The sequence below is a fragment of the Osmerus mordax genome, chromosome 9 (genome assembly GCF_038355195.1).
Source record: "Osmerus mordax isolate fOsmMor3 chromosome 9, fOsmMor3.pri, whole genome shotgun sequence".
Lineage (NCBI taxonomy): Eukaryota > Metazoa > Chordata > Actinopteri > Osmeriformes > Osmeridae > Osmerus > Osmerus mordax.
The window spans coordinates 5,598,961-5,615,172 of NC_090058.1; the positions used below are offsets into that span (position 1 = coordinate 5,598,961).

Sequence of the window (16,212 nt, forward strand, 5' to 3'; positions counted from 1 at the left end):
TAGTAGTTGTGAGTTCTTGCACACCCAAAATGTAAAGCCATCTTCTTCTAATAAACTAATTTTAAGTGCAAACAATTTTTTCTTTTAAGAGACTATGATTGCAGCATTCAGCTTTACAGATTCAGGTTTCAAGACCAAGGATGTCAAAGCTGAGTGCATCAAGGCAGCCCTCTCATCTCTGCTTTTCTCTCTCCTTTATAGCGGTTACAAAACATTAACAAAGTAACAAAATCAGTGCAAAGTTCTCACTGGGGAGATTCTAATCAGGAGAAACAAGACTGCGATTAGTTTAGATGCAAGAAAATCCATTGACGCTTACATGTTTGGCCTTAAAGGGACAGTTCACCCAGATGATGTTTCAGCCTGTATTTCCTGGCCTATTGCGTGCTTCCAACGTAGAGGAGGTCAATGTCGTGCCATTTGGGTGGACTGTACCTTTATATTCAAGACACATGACTGGCTTGCATCAAAATAAACAGAGCTCAAATTACAGAAACAAAACAACCAAACAAACAGTCGAGTGAGACATGAAAGCAAAAGGGAAAATACAGAAACTAAAACATAAAAAATATATTAAGGAGAAATAAGAATATGGCACACATTGCACCACAACCTCTCTCTCCACATGTGCATCAGCAGATGTCCAGCAGAACAGCAGATAGCCAGACTCGGGTCAGTCACTTGGAGCAAATACTTTGGCTCAGGGTGATTCAAATGATCTAATGTAATGAAGCAAACAGATCAGCCCCAGAAGTTCCTACTGAGGCAAATCAAACACACCTCAATGATTTTCAACGTCTTTAAAGTAATTGATCAATGTAATTGACCCAAGTCTACAGATAGAGATAGAGAGAGAGAGAGAGCGAGAGAGAGAGAGAGAGGGGGGGGGGGGTAAAACAAAAAGAACAGAATCTTGCAGTGGTTTGCGGGTGGCGAGCAGAGAAGCCTGTGGCTCTGGGTTGCAGGGTCTTTAGCAGCAGATAGAGGCTATACTACAGTTCCACTGGGAGAGCTTGCTGGGTTTTGGGATGACAATAACCCCTGGAAAAGGAAAACAAGGAGATTTGCATTGGGAGAGTTGACACAGCAAAGCAATAACTTTTTATCACCCTCTCATCTTCCGGACTGTTCCCCCTCTACCCTGCCTTTAGAGGATTGAGTAAAATGAATCCGTATCACGATAGTTGGAAACCTTTACCCAGACAAGTAACACATACTTAAGGAAGCGTCTGAGATATCAATCACACACTACCTGGAACCACCTAAGATTACACTAGGAGCCAATGGAACACCTATGGGTGAGACTGGAGATTCCTCTGTTATACATTCTTAGATCCCCAAGTCCTGATGATGCCCAGTCCTAGACTAGGCTACAGAAGGAGAACCTCACTGAGGTGCATCTATAACATGGGTCATATTAGTGAAGTGTATTTTAAGAGTTGGACTGCCAGTTGTGCTAGGCTGGTTTGGGCCTTATTAAAATAAAAGGAGGCTATTTGAACAAGCTAGGACCTGATCAGATTGGCCCTCTTATGTTAGACGATGCGTTCGTCTTCCAACCTTAAACCGTATCAACATGTGAGTACAGTCCATAGGCTCTGCATATTAGGCTGTGGCTTAAGCAGGAGGGTGTGAGCAGAAAGAAGACAAGTATTTGGTAAAGCTGCTATGCCTTGTGGTACAGTCGTGAGCCTACTTTCATGTCCTCCTCTAAAGGCTGCATTCTTACCACCTTACGTTTCTTAACATCTTGTTTGAATAATGGGCCTTGGTGTGGGGTAGAAGACACGTCACAGACAGTTTGAGGGTGAGAAGCACTGCTTGTGCAGGAACAAACAGCCCTTCCTCCTTCACTGAGCCTGTTTGTCTGAAATGTCCAGTAGGGAGTCACGTGGATCAGGGTGCAACGACATCACTTCCCTGCCACAGCAAACTGGTTTAGCCTACGACGGGGACTAGAAGGCAAAGAGGAACCCTCGACTAAAGCACACGCGTCTGATTCAGAATGAACTTACCACTTTGCCAGGCCTCGCCCATGTGCAAATAAATCCCTCCTGACAAGCAGTCACTATACAGTCCTCTAGAAATATGAGTACAGTCAGCCTCTCGTGTGCTATCTTTTTACAGATGAGGGGTTCTAGCAGTGGAACGTCCTCCATGCGCGGGCACAGCAGCGTGCCCAGGGTCTTGGCAGGGTCCGTCTTGTTGGTTTTGGTCAGCATGTTGAGCTTGTCGCTGCTCTTGCTGCTGATGTGGCCCATGCTGTGGTTGCGTTTGTGGTCCTTCTCGTGGTGCCGCTCTTTGCGGTCGTGGAGCGACAGCGTGGCGAACTTGCTGACGCCCGCGGCGTTGGCGCTATCCATCGCTCCGCCGCCGCCCCCTCCTCCACCCCCCCCACCCCCCCCTACGACCCCACCTCCACCCTTGCTGCTGCTGTTGGCAGTGGTGGTGCCAGCAGAGTGTGGCAGGCTGTTGGAGCGGGGCAGGGGGGTGGGCAGGGGGGTGGTGGCACCGCTGGTGTTGCCGTTAGTGCTGGGGTTGGTGGTGATGATAGCTCCCCCTGGGGGGCTGCTCGCGTTCATGACGTTTGTGTGTGTTCGTGTCCTGGAGAGGGGCAAGTGGGGGAACAGGATATCCTCTGTCAGGTCCCACAGGCAGAGCTGGGTGTCCTGGCCCACAGAGCCAAACCGGTAGGTCACACTAACAGGCCTGCTGTCCGTGGAGTTCCTCTTTGAGAGGCGCGACTGCGTGCTGTTGGCCCGGTCCCGTCCAAACTGGACCTGGTCCTGGAAGTCCTCGTCGCTGCCACTGAACTCCATGGGGTCGCAGCCCTCCTCCACGCTGGTGGTGTAGTGATCGAAGGCCACAACACTGACCCAGGACTTGTGTCCATGGCCCCGGGCGATGACCCGGCAGTCCAGGAAGGACCAGACGGTCACCAGGTCGTCCTCACCGCCCGCCACAATGTACTTCCCATCGGGGCTCCAGCAGACGCAAAGCAGGCCGCCAAAGTAGCTCTTCATGGTGCCATGAAGCTCCACCGCATCAAAATTGAACACGCGCAAAAATCCGTCTTGGCTCACGCACGCCAGGAACTTGCCGTCGGGGGAGAAGGAGAACTCGTGGAGCGCCCCCTCGCCCACCGTCCACTTCAGCAGGGGGTTCCGTGTGGACTTGCTCTTGCAGGTGTGCACAGAGTAGTTCTCGCCCTGCTTCAGCAGCTGGTAGTGCGGCGCCGTGGTTCCACAGGTGTGCTCCACGTTGTACAGGTACATGTTCCCACTGGCGTGGGACACCAGGAACAGGCTCTCGGACCCAGGGACCCATTTCACACATGTCACTCGTGACTTGTCTATGAGTCTCTGGGGAAGGGGGAGGAGGAGAGAAGGAGAAAAATGGAAAATGTCACATTTTGTATGTTCATGAGTTTTACAGGACTTTAAACCTCAGGATCTAAAGAGATTGGACACAAATCAGCTACAGTATGTGGAGAAACTTCTAACTAGGCATCTGATTGGCTAGAGAGAACTGCTACATTGCTTCTGCCTGTCCTGTCCCTTTACACAGAAGGTAGACTTGAGGGCTTCTCACTTACCTCCTCATTAAACAGCTTGCTTGTCTCCTTCTTGATGGGGTCAATAAGCTGCACCTGTCCGGCGGAGAAGCCCACTAGCAGACACACACTCTCTGCTGTGGCTGTCAGGTGATTGAAATCATGGCAGGTGGGCTGCGTTCCCTTGTATATCCGCTTGTCTATGGGCTTACTCAGGTCTGCAGCCTGCAAGAACCACACACACACACACACACACAGTTAGTTCTTAGAGGGCAGTCACACCCTTTAGATACTGTGACCTGAAATATTGGGGCACTTTTTGATGAATACATCAGACAAGTGATACCAATTACTGGTACACTGGACAGAAATTGACACTAGTTGCAACAATAAAATAATACACCATTTCTTTCTAGAAAGCCAGGCTGTCTTTCAGATTAGACGTGTTCATGTTTTACAAATAATCTCTTGTTAAAAATCTGTCAGAGAGGGATTTCCTTAAGGTTTACTGGCCACTAGTATATAAGAGGTCACTCCTGTGTGCTCTCAAGTCAACAAGTGTTCCGCTATCCACAGTCAACTAAAATAACGGTTAACCACAAGGGAACTGTCTATTGGTGACATTACAGCTTTTAACTCCCAGACATGTTAGGCAATGACACACTAACAACATAGGACCTCTACGAATCACACAAACACAGCATTGGATCTGAAACCAAGCATGCAAGTTAACCAGTTCCTCCTACTAGACCTGCAGTGTCATCATTATAGTAAGAGATGTGCTGCATTTAGATCATCTGAGGTCACCTGGCAGTACAGGAAGCTTTTTATGACAAGTATAAGTTACGGCCACATAACCAGTTTGAAATATGCACCGACACTAAGCAACTGTTCTTGCGCAAACTGATTTATTCGTACTGATTATCAATAGCTAGCCAGCCAGCTGCAGATTCTGTCATGTAGCTTACGTTAGTTTAGCTTAGCCTGGGATATCTTTGTCGGGTCACTCAGACCCAGCATCCCGGTTCTGCTGCACGTCAACCCTCTAACAGCGGAGGTCACACGTATCCATGCGCAAGCATTAATTTACAATACTGTAAAGTCTGCATCTGTCAATTCAAAGACCGTTGGCAGGTGTCCCAGTGCCAGGGCTGTCAGAAACAAGCTACAGGCTAGATGGCTGTCTGGCTGGTTATAGCTGCGATAAATACAATACCTAAAAGAACACTTTTAAGGGTTGTGCTAAGTTAGCTAGTAGCACTAGCCAGCTAGCTAGCTAGCCACTGATGCTAACCGAGTACAGTACTGTCAGTAGCTGTCACTTTGTTTTGGTCAAAATTCTAGCAAGTAAGGCAACATAAACCTGAGGTAATAAAAACGTCTGGCAACCTAGGCAATGGGTAGAGACATTGTAAAACATTCGACAGTTTTAGCAGCAAGTTTACCTTTCTAACGCCTTTGTAGATATAGAAGTAGAGCTCCCGGCCCACATTGAAACAGATTCTGTCGCCGTTTCCAGACTGGTCATTGACGTTAACGAAGGAGACTTTGACGGGGTTCGAGCCTTGGGAATTGAAAGGCACCCTGTTGGGTCGGCTGTATTCGGAGTGAGTGAGGAGTTTATAGACACCTTCCCGTGTGGTGAACTGAGTTTTAATTTCGTTCATCTCCTTCCCTCCTCCCTCCGCTGCCATCTTTGAAATTAACATTCATCCTTCCTCGGGCCCGGATCTTACGCACTGAGCGTGCGCTTTCCCGTTCACCACTGGAGGAAAGTGGCGACTGTCGAGAATAATTCTCTGGCGCTCAACTCTCTCAGACTGTATTTTGTGGCGTGCGCGTGCTGCATGTGCGATCTATGGCAAACGTCTTTTCTAACAGTTAAATCCCGACGAAACACACCTTCCATGATAACGCCTATCAATCAAGATAAGTCAATCAAATGCATCCTCATCAGTTAATTTATCTGAGATCAGCTGCTTTATGATGAGTAATTGAACAATTAGCAAACTTCAAACGTGACCTTTAAAGAACTTTTCTAGATTGAATGATAACATGTATATCTGATGAAAAAAAATATCGAATTAAAATGTATAGTTGGTGAATAGTAATCACTTACTGTTACTGCGCACCTGCTGAAACAGCACCAGCATGGCAACTTCAAGGCGTAAGCGACACCACTCAAATCGAGGTAGGCCTAGTAACAGATAAAATAACTTGTCCACAAAGTTCCAAAACATTCACCCCTTGCTCTTTACAAAAACAATTCTGAGAAACTGCAAAGTTAATGCAGTTCATCTTTTCGGTTGCTCAGGCGGAGGAAAAGTTGTTTCAAACGGCTCAAGTAATGTGGATAAATTGGCTTTCAGATATATGGTAAGTAAATTACGTTGAACAGAGGGCGAATAAAGCTTAGCAACACTAAAGATAATCGGTTAGACCCCATTTGCTCGTCAATCGTCATATTATAGTTTACAGGCCAATAATTAGCTCGAAGATTTTTTCTGAGGGAGATTTGTGTACCTGTGTCATTCCTATTTCACCTGGATGAAGCAGCACGTGATAGAGTATCAGGATGCCTCATTCCTCTTCTCTTTCTGCAGATGTGTAAGGTGGAGTCAAGCACAGATTCAGAGTCTGATGTTAGTCCCAGATGGTCAGACACCAGCACTATGGTATTAGATTTGTGGTCTGTCCTCTGAATAAGACCCTGGTGTATTTGAGCTATATTTAGACACCTGTAGAAGAATCCCAGAATCAAACCCAGTGTTGTATGATGTTGATGTTGCTGTTTTGAGTGCTTGTGTCCATCCTGCTGTTACTCTCAGGGCTGTGGTAGCAGTGCAGCAGAGAGCAGACAAGTCCAGCGGAGTCTGTTATGCGGACATAAGCCTGCTGGCCGACATCCTTCATATCACTGCTTGGTAAACATCCTCCCCCTCATATGTCTGTTCATACTTTAGAGATGATCTTCTCATTCTAGAAATCAAATGTTACATACTGGAGACCTGCTGAGCTGGTGTCTTTAGCTCCAGTGTGGGAGCTGAGCACCAGTGTCTTTCTGTCTCAAGTCCATAGACCCCTACGATGGGAGCTCCGAGGACTCAGACGTGTCCGACTCGCTGAGCTTCCCCTGGAGGCAGAGGCAGCCGCAGGCGGGCTGTCGTTGTTGGGGGAGGACTGGCCGCCGGGTCCCCTTTCACTCTGCCCCCCCACTCCTCCGAGGCATCAGCCTGAACGAGCTGAGGGTCGTAGAGACCGAACCTGGCAGGGCCGAGCAGAACCAACAGAAGACCTTGGACGTCCAGATGAGGTCAACCAGCGAGTTGGATCATTGGAGTTGTGGCTTGGAGACTTCATCCTGCGGCCATAGCAGAGGGGGAGAGAGTAATCTGACTGAGGGCACTTTTGAATCAGGAGGGCGAACTAGATCTGTGGATTCTGGGATGCATTCCACATGCTCCCCTTTCCCCTGTGTGGGAGAAAATTCTCTCTGCCATCCAGAAATGTCTTCAGAGAAGTCTGTAGACAGCCCCTTTACTCTCAGCTGTGCATCCAAAAGAAAGTTTGGTCTGCTTGGTCTGCCAGGCAAGGAGGAAGAGACTAGGAAGAGGCTATGTGTCTCTAGGATGGATATGGGAGAAGACTCTACTATGGATGTGAGCTATATCTTTGCGGGTCTTATAAAATTAATATCAAAATGCACACTTGAACCATGACAAGTTGTTCTGCTCTCCTTCATAGGTCTACAGTGTCCGGTGAGGTCCGACGTCTTCCTAGCCTCCAGGGTTTCTGTTCACACCATGGGAAGCCACTGGATAGGAGCGAACAGGGTAGTTCCAGACAAGAAACATGCATGTGCACATCACCTTTTTCTTTCTTTGGGAAACAAGTCTTGTTAGTTTAGAGGGATTTCACTGATGCCCTTTTTGGTTGAACATATTTTGAAATATTTATTTTTGTTTAATGTATTAATTTTGGGCTCTTCCACTATTGTATGGTCTTACATGGATATTGTGAAGTCTTTAGACTTTGATATAAAATAAACACATGGTTCTGAACAGTTTTTCCTGTGTCCATAAGATTATTAAATTAACAATGACTTAATGTTTGGGGCAAGCAAATAACTGTCCATGTTCCACCTACATTCACACAGATACAACTACTGTATGAGTCATTGGTGCATTTTATTTTCCATGTTATTAACTTGATACATATGTTATTTTCCTTCATAAAAACATACAAATTCCTTCATAAAAAACACTTCTGCCTTTATCAAACCCATTCCCAGACCACCTGACCACATTCTCAGACCTTCCAGAAAACTTCCTACAACACTACCAATGGATACATCCAAAACTTCCAGTTAAATGACCACTAAACTACGACTCAGATTATACCATGTTTTAGATTAGACCACATTGCAGAATACGTTCTAAATGGACTAGACTACACACAACAGGTTACTAATGATCAAGAGAGGAGATTATAGAGATAATATGGATTCTCCACTGTATTCTGGGGTGTGTCATGTCTATTCGTTGCAGAGGACAGCCACCCCGCGCTCGTAGAAGTTGTGGGGATCCTCCTTGGTGGCGATGTCGAAGTCCACAGTGAAAATAAGGTCCGCTCTGGTGAAGTTCAGGTACACTGGCAAAGTCACCTGGGAGAGAAACAATGAGAATCATCAGTGATACAGATTTGTGCCATAAATAGGCATAGTGAATGTACTTCCATATTAGTTCATTATAACGCATCAATCAAACAAACTCAGAAACATCCGATGGCTCTGGATGTCCAGTGAGCTGTGGTCATACCATGTGTCTCTTCTCAGTGCTGCACTGTTTGATCCAGCGCAGCTGCGTGAGGGGCAGCTCTGTGGAGATGGTGGTGGACAGGGACAGCTTGTTGTTAGCGCAGGTGGCCCCCTGCAGCTTCAGACCTGGGAGGAGGAAGACGTGGACGGGACGGGCAGGTACAACAGAAAGAGTCAGCTTCACAACAACAGAACAGTAACTGAAGGTTGAGACTAAAACTCATTGAGTTGATAGTTCCTTAAAAGAGCCACGGTAAAACTCATGTTTACAGTGACTCAGACTCTAGTTGTGCCCTCTGCTACATGGCTGGATGACTATGATGATGATCTGACCTTTGATGCCGAAGCTGCAGGCATCGAGGGCGGCTCCCTGGGCGGTGGTAACGTTGACCTCCAGACAGAGCTCCTCCAGGGACCAGCTGTTGGCCTGGGCCACGTACTGACGGGTGGCTGTGATGTAGGCCTCAGGCACAAACAGGCTGCCCAGGCACACATGAATGTTCTGTAGAGGAGAAAAAATAGGACAGAGAGGAGAGGTTAAGACACAAGCAGAGAAGAAGGTTATGTCAGAACAACCAGGAGTACATGTTTTGTTTGGGGACTTGAGAGGTTCGTGTACCTTGAGCTCCTTAGCCCCCCCGCTGGCAGCTCCCTGGGAGATCTGCTGCAGCTGCTTGATCCTCTCACTGAAGTCTGCCACCCACTGGATCACAGTCAGGGAGGCTGGCACTGTGTAGCGGCACCAGCCACGAGGCAGGATGCCTGGAGTAAACACACACATGGGATAGGTATATGGACACATGCAGACACAAACACAGATCCCCCCCCCCCCACACACACACACATTTGGGTGTAATTACAGTGGTAGAGAATTAAGGTGTGTATGTGTGTACCTTTGACCAGGTCATTGATGAGGGTGCGGAGGTCGTTGGTCTGCTTCTTCTTGCCCTCGCAGACGTGCACCACGTCGGTCAGGTCCTGCCTCACCTCCTGCAGCATGCGGCCGCCCATCTTCACCTCGCGCTCGAAGAAGCGGAACAGAGGGTCCTGAGAACGGGGACGGGAAAGCTCGTTAGCATCTTTCAAAACGTACCCGTCCCCAACCAGACGCGTCTCTGATCTCCTGTGAGCGGACCCCCATCCTACATCTGCTACAGGAGACACAGAGGACTGACCCATTCCCCCCGCAGTACCTTGATGTTGTCGACAGTGCGCTTGAGCGGGTTGACCGCCTCGGGGATGAGCTGCAGCCAGTTGCTGGAGGTGGTGCGGATGGTCCTCATCCAGGCCGGCTGGGTGTCCGAGGACGAGGCGGTCCTCTGTTTCTTCTCCGTCTCGTAGGCGAGGTCGTCCTCATCCTCCAACATCTGCATTTTCAGCATCTTACCCATCATGTCCGTGCCTGAGGCGGCCAGCAGGGGGAGACAGCCAGGCAGGCAGGAGGAAGTGGGGGAGGGCGCATGCCCGTGGTGCATTGAAGGGAGGGGGGGGGGGGGGAGGAAGAAGAAATTAATTGTGGACGACGTACACAAAGCGTTGCGACGCCATCAAACGAGTTAATAATCCTAAGAAAGGTTGTCGGTGTTTAATGTAGACACAGGCAGGTAGACTGCAAACAGAAGGGATCAAAGACCGTCAGACACATGCAGACATGTAAAACAAAATGAAGTGTTCCACAGCTCTGTGAGGATAGAGTGAGGGAGAGAAGGACAGGGAGAAGGATGGCAGACTGTGGGGACGGTGGAAGTTGGACCACGGTGACGGGACCAGGGAGGGTGGGGGGTGGGATCAGAGTGAGAGGACCAGGGTTGGTGGGGGTTGGATGAGGGACACAGGGTGACAGGACCAGGGATGGACCAGGGGGAAGCGGGCTGATGGATGTGAAGAGTACAGCTGCTGGAGGGTGAGGACGCAGACACGCCCCCTGAGCCTGCCCTGGGCCGAGCACCCCCAGCCCTGCGTCGCTCTCCTCATCACCACAGTCCTACAGTACTGCCTGGTAAACGCTGGCTTCAGGCCGCGAGGCTCTGACTCGGTAGTAAGACAGAGCGACAGCAGTGGAGATGCTCTACCCAGAGATAGTACTCATCCTGTCAGCCCGCATGGAGGAGGCTGTGGAGAGATCTGTTAAAGCTAGAGTACACACACACACACGTAGGAGAGGCAATGGGTACAGAAAAGACACAGCCGTCTAGCTTCTGCACCAAGCTCGACGCCAGCTCCAGGAAGATCTATTACTCTTGGAGAGAAAATGAGACGGAAGGGGTGGAACCACACAGGGAAGAGGGAGAGCAGGAAGTCTCCGTCATGGGACTGCTAAAGAGAATCCCACAGATGGAAATGGCCCCCCGGCGTCGGCGACAAGAGACCACTGGCCAAAGCGTACCCTGAGTGGTGAGCAGGACCTTCTCCGCGTTGCTAGGCAACCCTAGCCAAGATGGCGTCTGGGTGTCGGGAAGCATCTCCACCCAGTGCATGAACTCCTCCCTCCTGAAAAACACACACAATTGTTAATAAGATTGAATATCTAAGAACAAGTTTTTAGGCCGAAAATTTTTCCTCACTGTCCCAGCTCCCCCAATCTGGCCAGCCACTAACCGTATTCCCTCAGGCATTTTGATGTCCTTGTGTCCGTCCACCTTGAAGGCTAGTTTGAACTCGCTGTCAAAGCTTCTAGTGGTGAAGATGCGGTCCAGGAAGGTGTTGAGCAGCCGCTGGTCAAACTCGTTGTCGATGCGGCCGCCGTAGATGGACTGGGCCATCAGGGTCTTCAGGGCTGCCCAGGGGATCTTGTCAGGGGAGATGTTCTGACGGCCCTGTTAGGAGAGAGGAGAGCCAGGGTCAGATGAGGAGAAGACCCGAGTCAGATGGCTGAGCGGTTGGGAATCGGGCTATTAATCAGAAGGTTGCCGGTTCAATTCCCAGCCGCTTGTGCCAAAAATGACGTTATGTCCTTGGACAAGGCACTTCACCCTACTTGCATCGGGGAAATGTCCCTGTACTAACTAAGTCGCTCTGGATAAGAGCGTCTGCTAAATGACTAAATGTCAGACCTGGACCTAGCCCTGGGGTGTAGCTGGTGTGCTGGTGCACTAAGTGCCCGACCTTAGCGGTGTCGTCCAGCCAGGTGTCAACCGTGTCGCAGGCGGAGCGCAGGTCGGACTCTCCGAACTCGTACTTCTTGGACCAGCCCAGTGGGGCGTAGCGGAGACGCTCCTGGATCACGGCATGGAACCAGGCCAGCAGGAAGTAGAGCCGAGCACGCTCGTTGGGAGCCTGGGGGAGGAGAGGAGGAGGGTTACTACAGGCAACCAAGAGGAGAAGGGACAAAAAAAGGGCTGATGTGTGTCATAACATGCATTATTCATTGTGTGTGTGTGTGTGTGTGTGAGTGAGAGAGAGAGAGGAGAGCACCTTGCACATGCGGGCCACGGGGATGCTGCTGAAGGTTCGGAGCATGTTGGCCTTGACGCCTGGAGGAGGTTCGAACACGAAGATACGACCAGCCCTCAGCAAGTTGACCGGTACCTGGAGGGAGGAAGAGGAAAGTCAGAATGGAGAAAAGACAACCGAAACAGAGAGCTGGAGAGCAGAGGTAGTACGGGGGAGGAGGGGGGGACAGAGGGCTGACCTTGGGGTTGATCTCCATGGTGAGGAAGAGGCGGAAGCAGGCGTGAGGCTGCATGGAGTGCAGCTTCTTCTCCAGCTGCATCAGCCAGCCAGGAGCCAGGTGGACGTTCTCCAACATGACCCACCTGCAGCACACACACACACACACACACACACACACAGGTTCACCACGAGCGCACGCAAGGTTTACGCGTAGGTTTGTGGCTCGGTCTGGCCTGCTCTAAGCTCGTCCTTGCTGCCAGCAGTCCTCACCTGCCAGACTTGACTGCAGTGTTGATGTCTCGGTCAGCTTTGTTGAAGCCCTCAGCGGAACCTGGGTAGGAAAAAAATATATGCATGTTTAGAATTCAATTATTTTCTCCAGTCACAGTGAGTGAGTGAGTGAGTGAGTGAGAGATCAAGGTCTTCTCACCGATGGAGATGGAGGTGATGTGTTTGCTCTGCTCGGCAGCCAGGTCTCTGACCAGTCCGCTGGCGTCGTATCCAGGAACGGAGCACATCAGAACTGGGGTGCTGGGCTTCACCTGCAGACACACACACACACACACACAGGGTGAGTCCAAGAAAGATGTGAAAGTACTGCCTGGAACCTGGAGGAAGCAGGGCTGCTCTAGTTGAGCTGCTCTACGAGGTCTACCTCGTTGTCCACAATGTTGGCCAGGTCCAGCGGCTGCTCGATGATGGCCATGAAGGTCTCCCCCAGCACCTTGGAGACGAAGATGTGCGACATGGCGAGCAGTCGGTCGGGACGGAAGGCCTGGATCAGCAGCAGCTGGTGGACCGCCTGGCCAATGGTAGCTGAGCAGAAAGTAGTAGGCAGGAAGGTTAGAAATGTGACATATTCCATGGAAGATGTTTATTTTGATTTAAAAAAATGAAAGAGGTGTGTGCAAGAGGTGTATAATGGTCCTATGCAGCTGCCATGTAGACTTACTGGCCTGCTTCTCCTCAGCCCACAGGTAAGGAACAGACAGCTCTGGGGAGTTGCTCTCGATCCACATGAAGAATTGCTGCAATCAAGAGACATCCAGTCAACTTCCCTCATTTCCCTCCATCCATACCTTGTCAGCCTGGATCTTTCCTATCAGGTCTTTATATACTCCCCTCCCCCCTCCCCTCCCCTCTCCCCTCGTACCTCGTCAGCCTCGACCTTTTCCACCAGGTCTTTGAAGGCAGCCAGGCGGCTGAGGCGGATCATGCCCTCGCTCTGCTCCGAGGTCAGCCCCTTCACCTTGGGCACCGCCGTCCCCGTCAGCACGATCTCCTTCCCACGCAGGTAGTGCTGGAACTCGGCATCATACGGAGGCTCGCTGGGAGGCGGGGGGGCAGGAGAGTTAGACAGGAGACAAATGTCATGGTGATGGGATCAACAACATGACTTTCAGATAGAATAACTGTGTTGTGTCAGTGGGTCTTAACTGTTAAGTGTGCGCTTGCTGTATCTTACCTGGGAATGCCCTTGAGGTTGATCCTACCCAGCAGCATAGCGAAGGTGATGTGGTCCTGATGCAGCATGCCTCGAGCCACCCTGTTAAAGGCCACCTACACACACACACACAAAAGCACGCGCAGGGTTGGGACCACTAAACCCTCTCCATCATCTTCTGAACCTTGATGTTCCAAAAGGGTGTGCGTGTGTGTTACCTGGAAGAGGTCCTTGGTGACGATAGCCAGGCGCTGGGTGTGGTCGGTGAGCCCCTTCAGGTTGCTGTTCTCGTACAGCACCGTGTGGTAGCTGTCCAGGAAGAAGTGGAGAGAGTACTGGTACAGGAAGTGCATCTGGAGGACAGGAAGTCAGAGGTTAGTTGACCAGTACATGTGAAAGAGAGATAAGGTGTGCATGTGTATGCTTGTAATGTTGTGTGTGTGTGAAGTTGTGTGTGTACGTGTAGGTGTGCATGCGTGTGTGTGTGCATGTGAGTACCTGGTTGAGGGACTCCATGGTGAAGTAGATGCTGCTGCAGGCGCTGGCCAGGGGAATGTACTGCTGTGACACAGCCTCCACCTCGGCCATGACGATGTCCGTCTCCTCCACCTTCCTGGTCACCTCGGCCGCCTCCTTCTTCAGGTTCTCCAGGGTGGTGATGATGGTGTCGTCGTCCAGGATGCGACCCTTGACCTCGTTCAGGGCCTGCAGGAGGGATTTCTCCAGCTGGCGCAGACGCAGTTGGAATTCACCTGGAGGTGAGGTCGGGTTTGTTAGGAAGTATATTTAGGAAGTGTGACTGTGTGTGTGCGCAAGGGAGAGTGACAGAGAGCAAGAAAATATGTGTGTGTGTGTGTGTGTGTGAGAGGAGTAAGAGTGTGTGTGTGTGTGTGTGTTTGTGTGTGAGGAGTAAGAGTGTGTGTGTGTGAGGAGTAAGAGTGTGTGTGTGTGTGAGAGAGGAGTAAGCGTGTGTGAGGACGCGTGCGTGTCCCCTCACCCTGCAGCTTGAGCAGGTCGGAGCGTTTCTCGTCCACGTCGGGCCTCTCAGCCTTCAGCACCTCGTTGAGACACTGGCTCTGCAGACTGGAGCGCGTCACCGTGAAGTTGACGAACGTCACGCGAGAACACAAGTCTGGAGGGAACTCCACCTGCACCACACACACACACAGCAGTGTGAGACCTTCTTCACCACAGTTAACACATGGGCCTCTGTGTTCAAGCTGCGTTAGTGTCGAGCAATAACGTGCAACGTTGTCTTCGTGTTGACCAATCGCTCACCGTGGGATCTCGGGTGGACAGGAAGATGACAAAGGATGGTGAAAGGTCGATGTCCTGGTCGCCGAGGGTGATGAGGACACGTCCTCCGGTCCTTCGCACCTCTCTGTTGAGGACGGGGTTGAGGATGGGGTCGTAGCTCTCGACGTCCTGGGGAGGAATATTCAGACGTCAAAAACGTTATCGACGCTCAAAGTATCGGTTAAATGAAACACAGGGCAGTCTGAAGAACAAAGCGTCTCCCCAGGTCAGGGTCAGGGGTTACCTGAACCAGCAGGGGGTTTCCGAACCGCAGGGCACTCTCCAGGTTCTTGCGGAAGGCATCGTCCAGGAAGCTGGTCCGGGTGATCTTCCTGTCCTTGTACTCGTTCATGATGAACTCTGTGGCCTGGCCTGACGGGTCAATGATCAGAGGGTACCTGAGGAAAGGGAGACAGAGGTTTAATGACGGCAGTGAGATCGTGTGTGTGTCCATATAGCCTCTTCCAACACCTAGTTGGGCACTTTAATATCCATGTTACATATCCTTTCAGAAGAGAAGCTTCCAGAAAAGCCTCACACTGCTGGAGCCACTACGGCGTCCGCACTGACCTGTTGAACCTCTTCAGCATGATGGCGTTCTCCGTGCACAGGTCGTCAGCGGGCAGGGAGCTGGCCTGCCAGCGGAGACGCTCGTCCGCGTTGGACAGATACTCCGTCCTGGCGATGTCTGTGCGGAACTGTGGAGGAGGAGCAGGGGGGGTGTTAGATAGACAAAAACAAACAGACCCCTCCAGAGAGGTTCAAGGTGGAGGCACTAGGGGAAGTCAGGAGGGTAGGGTGGGTATCTACCTGTACGTTGGCCTGCTGTAAGTGGTGGGACCAGGTGGTGAACAGGTTCTGTCTCATCTGCTGCTCAAAGTAGCCCGCGTAGGCGATGAAGGCAGCGGAGAGCAGGCAGTCTCCAGCGATGGTGGACATCTGGTTCTTGAAGGTCTCGCTGGTCTTCTCCCAGCGCTCTCTCTCCGCTGACAGACTCTTCAGCAGGGCCGTGCTGCGGTTCACCTGGCGGACAACGACACGTCAGACTCGCACACACCCAGAGATGGAGAGATCGACCGATATTTGAAGATTCGATTGGACAGGTAAATGCACACTGATTGACGATCTGAGGGTGAAGGTATGAAGATGATGTAATAGCGTGTACGTGCGTGCCTATGAGGTGTGAGTGAGTGTGTGTGTATTTGCAGGTGTGCATGTGTGTGAGGGTGTCTGTGCAGGTGTGTGTTACCTTGGCCTCCACCGCGGCCAAATCAGCCTTGATGGCCTGGGCCTCGGAGATGAGGACGGCGTACTCCTCCTTGTAGCGGGCGATGGAAGATTCCAGGTCCCTGATCATCTGCTCCACCTCCTCGGCCTTCGACTTGTTGTCCTTGGCATCGTCCTCCAGCTTCTGCAGCTCGTTCCGCAGGGGCTCCACGCGCTTCAGCATGTCAGCATAGTTCAGCTGGGAGAGGGGAGGGAGGGGAGGAT

The 16,212-nt window shown here is 50.9% G+C and overlaps 3 protein-coding genes across 3 annotated transcripts in view; 1 reads left to right on the forward strand and 2 right to left on the reverse strand.

Moving 5' to 3' along the window:
- Positions 1–62: 62 nt before the first annotated feature.
- wdr20a (WD repeat domain 20a) lies at positions 63–5,262 on the reverse strand. Its single transcript, XM_067243074.1, has 4 exons — positions 4,999–5,262; positions 3,596–3,778; positions 2,016–3,362; positions 63–1,041 (listed from the first exon to the last, which is right to left on the reverse strand). Exons 1-4 carry the CDS (start codon positions 5,260–5,262, stop codon positions 988–990), a joined length of 1,848 nt encoding a protein of 615 aa, XP_067099175.1. The 3' UTR covers positions 63–987.
- A 450-nt stretch (positions 5,263–5,712) lies between these two features.
- Positions 5,713–7,486, forward strand: LOC136949608 (uncharacterized). Its single transcript, XM_067243971.1, has 6 exons — positions 5,713–5,744; positions 5,868–5,929; positions 6,157–6,228; positions 6,382–6,477; positions 6,625–7,212; positions 7,298–7,486. The coding sequence occupies exons 2-6, from the start codon at positions 5,927–5,929 to the stop codon at positions 7,313–7,315; spliced, it is 777 nt and encodes a 258-aa protein (XP_067100072.1). The 5' UTR covers positions 5,713–5,744; positions 5,868–5,926; the 3' UTR covers positions 7,316–7,486.
- Positions 7,487–7,721: 235 nt separating this feature from the next.
- dync1h1 (dynein, cytoplasmic 1, heavy chain 1) overlaps positions 7,722–16,212 on the reverse strand; it is a 30,155-nt gene continuing 21,664 nt past the window's right edge. The window contains exons 53-77 of the mRNA XM_067243970.1: positions 15,971–16,186; positions 15,532–15,744; positions 15,292–15,419; positions 14,966–15,119; positions 14,704–14,850; positions 14,423–14,573; positions 13,924–14,177; positions 13,644–13,778; positions 13,447–13,541; positions 13,135–13,309; positions 12,934–13,009; positions 12,637–12,797; positions 12,412–12,523; positions 12,252–12,312; positions 12,001–12,124; positions 11,784–11,897; positions 11,475–11,645; positions 10,968–11,185; positions 10,756–10,859; positions 9,563–9,771; positions 9,263–9,416; positions 8,989–9,131; positions 8,703–8,871; positions 8,371–8,495; positions 7,722–8,216 (exon numbers count right to left, since the gene is read on the reverse strand). Of these exons, the coding sequence (XP_067100071.1) occupies positions 8,088–8,216; positions 8,371–8,495; positions 8,703–8,871; positions 8,989–9,131; positions 9,263–9,416; positions 9,563–9,771; positions 10,756–10,859; positions 10,968–11,185; positions 11,475–11,645; positions 11,784–11,897; positions 12,001–12,124; positions 12,252–12,312; positions 12,412–12,523; positions 12,637–12,797; positions 12,934–13,009; positions 13,135–13,309; positions 13,447–13,541; positions 13,644–13,778; positions 13,924–14,177; positions 14,423–14,573; positions 14,704–14,850; positions 14,966–15,119; positions 15,292–15,419; positions 15,532–15,744; positions 15,971–16,186 (3,738 nt within the window). The 3' untranslated portion in view covers positions 7,722–8,087. The remainder of the gene's footprint in view (positions 8,217–8,370; positions 8,496–8,702; positions 8,872–8,988; positions 9,132–9,262; positions 9,417–9,562; positions 9,772–10,755; positions 10,860–10,967; positions 11,186–11,474; positions 11,646–11,783; positions 11,898–12,000; positions 12,125–12,251; positions 12,313–12,411; positions 12,524–12,636; positions 12,798–12,933; positions 13,010–13,134; positions 13,310–13,446; positions 13,542–13,643; positions 13,779–13,923; positions 14,178–14,422; positions 14,574–14,703; positions 14,851–14,965; positions 15,120–15,291; positions 15,420–15,531; positions 15,745–15,970; positions 16,187–16,212) is intronic.